At 39.8% G+C, this 6000-nt stretch overlaps 1 protein-coding gene across 1 annotated transcript in view; it reads right to left on the bottom strand.

Annotated features, from left to right (window-relative positions):
• Nucleotides 1–2747: 2747 nt before the first annotated feature.
• The window catches only part of TULP1 (TUB like protein 1), a 112476-nt gene continuing 109223 nt past the window's right edge, over nt 2748–6000 (bottom strand). The window contains exons 12-13 of the mRNA XM_073616001.1: nt 4233–4404; nt 2748–2938 (exon numbers count right to left, since the gene is read on the bottom strand). Coding sequence (XP_073472102.1) covers nt 2805–2938; nt 4233–4404 — 306 coding nt within the window. The 3' untranslated portion in view covers nt 2748–2804. The remainder of the gene's footprint in view (nt 2939–4232; nt 4405–6000) is intronic.

The raw sequence follows: 6000 nt of genomic DNA, 5'->3' as shown, positions 1-6000 counted from the left end.
TGGGCACCCTACAATAGTTTTGCAGTTAGAAATGGGCAGATAGTCCCCGGCCCTATTCGCTTTAGCCATTGAACCAGTGGCGGAGGCATTGCGTACCTCGCCTCATATCAGGGGTCTCCGTATTGGCCAGTTGGAGGAGAGGGTAGCCCTGTACGCAGACGACATGCTGCTGTTCCTCAATGACGCTGGCCCATTCCTGCAGGGTGCGTTGACTGTACTAAACACTTTTACGAAATTCACTGGACTTAAGGTAAATTAGTCCAAATCCTTGTTATTTCCGATAGATCAAGCGGCTAGGTCTACATCCCCTCCGGACTGTCCCCTACAGTGGATAGACACTTTTAAGTATTTGGGGGTTCACATATCTACAAAAGCCTCAGACTTCATTTCTTTAAACCTAACCCCAATGCTTATAGACACTAAGACGAAACTTAACTCATGGCGTAAATTACCTCTATCCGTTTGGAGGCGAGTGAATCTTATTAATATGAAAATCATTCCCAAATACATCTATCTCCTTCGTCACTCCCCACAATGGGTACCCAGATCCTTTTTTACAAAACTTAACCAATTATTCACATCTTTTCTGTGGGGTTCTTCGCCACCTAGATACAGACTGACGATCTTGATGAAAAATTAAGCAGATAGAGAAATGTGAGCAGTGAGCTATGTTTTTGGCACAGTTGGAAGGAACATATAATCCGCTGTCTCTTACTCTTTTCAGGTACTGAGCATCAAGAGGTGGAGCAGGCAGACCAGAAGAGAGCCTGAGAAAGATGCGGATGATTTCCTGATGGTGACTGAATTGCAGTGGACTTTCATGTGAGCATTTCCTTATGACCAAGAGGACAAGAGACTTTCATCTGGGACTTTCTTTACACAAACTGCCAAAGACATTGTTAAACCTGCTCAAAAGTAATGTAGCAGCCTTCCAGGGACAACAAAACAAAAGTCAGACCGCCCAGAAGATACGGGGGGTCAAAAGGGAATTTTTTCCTCCCATTTACAATACAGGGGGCTTATTTCGCCCTTTCCTGGACAAAAGGCTTTAAGAGATGTTGAAGTTTCCTATATTATGCTATAAAGTCAAGAGGTGGTATGTGTTACTATGGCTATTAATCACTTTAAGAATAATCTAGAGTTAGATTTTTAAGAGCATATGTTTACAGAGGCTCTTCCCCTCCACTGATATGTAAATAAATCAGTTGGATAGGTTTTGGAGATGAGACAGGAAGTTTTCGGCAGGCTGTGATGTAAGCAGGAGTTAGGGGGAGGAGATTTAGCTTTTGAAAGAAACGTGTTTGGAAGAGATGTGTTTGGAAGGGCAACGAGGAAAGACATGGCTACCAGAAGCTGGTGAGTTTTGGAGAACTTTTGAGTTGGACTGAGCAAGGAACCATGAAGGATATTACATCTTAAACCCTAAGTAACTGCTTTGTTTACTTAATGCGTACATATTGTACACGTTTGTATTTGTAGGCATATTTTTGTAAGCTATGAGTTGTGTTGTACTGTGTATTCTACAGTTGTATATACAGTTTTTCCTGTTTAGTAAAGCATTGATACACTACAGAAGTCTAAGCTTCCTTGGTTTTACAGCAAGAACTTAAAAGATAGGCACAAAGCATAACAGTAACGCGTAGGGGAGGGGCATCTGACATCACGGCGGTCCGACTGTGATTGTGTTCATTTGATTGTGGTAACTGCATAGGCATAGCTCACTGTTGATCAGCGCTAGCGGTGTTTTAATAGCATGTTTGTATAGTGTGGTGCTCTCAAAGCACCCATTTTATTTTTTGTATTTTTAAAGTGTTCACTTGGGTTGAGTGGGAATAAAGTATCAGTTTCTTTTTATCCAAACGATATAAGCACTATTTTTTGGCAATTTTTCCTCCCTCTATGTTTTTTGATGCATGACATCTGAATTAGGTATATCCACACATTTGGAGTATAAACGTGGGGAGAAGCATCTCATCTTTACAGACATCTACCTCAGTCCCAGAGGGACATAAGTGCGTCCTGACCAAACTTACTTGTGAGGTCACAGAAATTAAGGTGAGAGCACACCTGGAGGAGGGGGAGCACCATAAGCACAGGACTAAAAGCACAGAATTTATTATACAAGAAAATTGTGAAGATTTATTTGAGCACTTGAATTTTGGATTTTCACAGTGGACTGCATGAATTGTTTAATTAATCCTATAAAAATACAATGATTGTTGATAAGTTATGGATAGTGCAACAGGAGATCCTGTGAGATTTATTGTGATTGATAATTGATGATTGAGTAACTGTTTGTTAACATAGCGCAGGACACTTATAATTTAATAGTACTGAAGTTGCTAATTTACCCTTTTAGGCTGGGTTCACACTGCATTGGCATGCGGCTTAACAGCAGGGGTCCGGTGCGTCCCTGTTCTCTGTTTCAGGGGCGATTCAGGCCCAAATTTTTGCCTTAATTTGGACCTGAAATGGAGCCAAAGATGCACAGGACCCCTGTGCAGTTAGCTCCGCAGCCTCTCTGGAGATGTGTGACCCGCCTCCATTGAGATCCAGTCACAATCTCCTGTCATGCAAATTGGATGCGGGGAAACCCACATCCAATATGCACTAGTGTGAACCCAGCCTCAGGTTGACATATGGAATAGACTTTCATGCAGTCTTATCTTAGATGAAATCTGTTTATAGATGAGGAAAGTAAAATGACAACATAAAAAACACAGTTAACATCACTCTTTTTTTGCCTTTTTATTATAAATCATCTTTTATAGTACCACATATGCAGGTATAGGGTTCTTTACTGATCATTCACATGCTAATTTTCCATCAAAACTGGATAGTGCAATAGCAAAAGCTTGAACTGCACACATAGGGTACTTATAGTCCATTGTGAATGCATCGTCAGCTACACGACCAAACTGCATGATGATATAATCAACTGTAAAAAGCAAAGATAAACAGGATAAAAACTTTTTTGGTAAAAAAATTATAATTGACTATTATTATTATCGTTTATTTTAAGTCTTGGTGTAGCTGCAGATCATGATTCATGGTCTTACAAAAGCTTTTCTGATAGTCTCATGATATGTTATGGTATTGTATGGTATGGATAACGGTCCCTTGCAGTGTCTTAAAGTGGTTTTAAAGTCAAGACATTTTTTGCCTTAATGCATTCCCTGCATTAAAGTAAAAAATGTCCCAGCAGTTGCATCGCTGCATCAATCAAATCATGTGAGGAGTGAGCGGGGTGGAGCTGTGTGTCAGCTTGCTATGGGGGCATTCGCACAAGAGGAGAAGCAGAAACCGCCAGCGGGGGACCATGTTCATTACTTTAGGAAAAAAAATTGCTTTTTTAACCACTTGTAGTAAACGTCAGCCTGTGCTCCTTGACTCTAGTAAATTGAGCCTAGCCTTGGTCTTGAAATTTGTTCTGCTGCTTGCCAATTTTACATCTGTGGTCAACTTGTAGTAAAACCCTTACCAGTGCTCTGTGTCTCCTGTAAATTTGGACCTAAAGTTGCCATTTAAAATGTCCTGCTATTGGCCAAGTTTACACTTCTTACACTTCCTTATATTTTTGTACAAGCAGTAAATGAGCTTTAAAACAGTCCCTCACTGAGCTGTGCAGCTTCAGGCACTGTGGAGCAAATAATTCTCAAATTTAACAAAAACACTCTCTTTTGCAGTGAACCTGTAGTTAGTTTATGTTGGGAGGCTGCCTAGTCACTGGTGAAAAAGATAACAGAAAACATTCCTACTCTTGGATGGCAACCCAAAGCCTGAAGCATGCTCTTTGTGTCTAGTAAATTTGGGCCCAAAATTGCTTCTTGGGGTATCAGAGGTGGGGAAGAGGCCCTTTTCCCTCAACAATAGGAAAGGGTGCTTTGCACGGGAGGGATGCTTTGTCACCCCCTTTGCAAGGTACTTTCCCCCACTGTAGAAAGGCATGTGGCTTGGTCTGGCACAAAAAGGAAGGGGAGAGGGGGGCTATAAACTTGCTGCCTCCCCCCTTTTCTGGCCACCCAGACTAATTAAAATGGATGTCCATCTATGTTTTTGTTTTGGATAGCGTGATAAACAGTTAGAAACTCTCCTAGGTTATACATTTGCTGTATTCGTTTAGGCAAAATCTGTCCCAGCATGCTAAATATGTCTGTATGAAACCATTGAGATAATACATTTAGAAACTATACTATATTTAGAGTCTGTCAGAGAGCAGTAAATTTTCTTACGATCATCAGAATGGACAATCTGAAAGTTCTTGATAGAAGGGTGGGTGACACGTCCATGAAAGTTGAGCACATAGGATTGTGTTTCCTCGTTCCACACAGGGCTCTTGTTGTGGAGTTCAATTACATTCTCCATGTTCTTGCTCTGCCATCGCTGCAGTAGCCCATCATTGTCCTTTAAAGAAGGGAAATCAGTTAAAGTAAAGGAAAAAATGCTAACTAATTTTACACATTTGGCCAAACATTAGTATGGGCAGTAGTTCTTAAGTCAGTGTTACATCAAATTACGATTTAGTTTTAGTCATAGTCTTTTGACTAAATGCCATTTTAGTTTTAGTTGTCTGAATTATTTTAGTTTTAGTCATATTTTAATCGACTAAAATCTCCAATACATTTTAGTCGCCCAAAATCTCCAGTACATTTTAGTCGACCAAAATCTCCAGTACATTTTAGTTGACTAAAATAATTTTAGTCAACTAAAATCGAATGGGTTTAGTTAAATTGTAATGCATTATTTAACCACTTAAGGACCGAGCCTCTTTCTGAGATTTGTTGTTTACAAATTAAAAACATTTTTTTTGCTAGAAAATTACTTAGAACAATATACATTTTTTTTTCTAACACCCTAGAGCAGGAATATGCATTCAGCGGACCTCCAGCTGTTGCAGAACTACAAGTCCCATGAGGCAGAGCAAGACACTGAGAGCCACAAGCATGACACCCAGAGGCAGAGGGATGATGGGACTTGTAGTTTTGCAACAGCTGGAGGTCTGCCAATTGCATATCCCTGCCATAGAGAATAAAATGGCGGTCGTTGCAATACTTTCTGTCACACTGTATTTGCGCAGCGGTCTTACAAGCGCACTTTTTTTGGGAAAAATACACTTTTTTGAATTAAAAAATAAGACAACAGTAAAGTTAGCCCAATTTTTTTTTTTATATTGTGAAATATAATGTTACGCCGAGTAAATTGTAAACATCCCTTGTTATAAAAAAAAGCATGACAGGACCTCTTAAATATGAAGTCTGGGGTCAAAAAGACTTCAGATCTCATATTTACACTAAAATGCAATTAAAAAAAAAATTGTCATTTGAAATGTTTTTTTTTTTTTTTTAAATGGCCCTTTAAGAGCCATGGGTGGAAGTGACGTTTTGATGTGGCTTCCGCCCTGCAATGGCATGGAGACGGGTGGGGGCCATCTTTCCCTTGCTCGTCTCCATACCCAAGAAGGAGAAGGATCCAATCGCCTCTGCTGCTACCGACAGCTCCGGTAAGCAGCGGAGGGGGGGCCCTTCTCCCTCCACCGATAAAAGTGATCTTGCAGCGAATCCGCCACACATCCTTCAAAGTTAGAACAAAGTTCAAAGTTAGAACATATATTGACGTGTGGCAGTCCGGAAGTGGTTAAGCATTTCTCTAGAATTTCCAAACTGATTATATACTCCTGGAGTAACAATATAATAACATGTTATTATTTATGGTATTAAGGTTTGAACATGCACTACAGACACAGATTTAGCTGTTGTGATATATAACCAGTGTTAATTTTGACATCAAATTTCCAACCTTTCTCTGGATCAACTGTGGGTGTAGGATTGTGTATATGGGATTGTAGGAATTTTTTTCTTTTTCACTTTTATTGGTTGAGCTAGATGGACTTGTGTCTTTTTTCAACCTGGCTAACCATGTAACTAGTTTTAGTAATAGTCTTTTGATTAAAATGCCATTTTAGTTTTAGTCGTATTTTAGTCAGCTGAATTGTTTGTTGTT

The sequence above is a fragment of the Aquarana catesbeiana genome, linkage group LG02, assembly GCF_042186555.1.
Source record: "Aquarana catesbeiana isolate 2022-GZ linkage group LG02, ASM4218655v1, whole genome shotgun sequence".
NCBI classification, from domain to species: Eukaryota; Metazoa; Chordata; class Amphibia; order Anura; family Ranidae; genus Aquarana; species Aquarana catesbeiana.
This window is presented reverse-complemented; position numbering and strand designations above follow the sequence as displayed.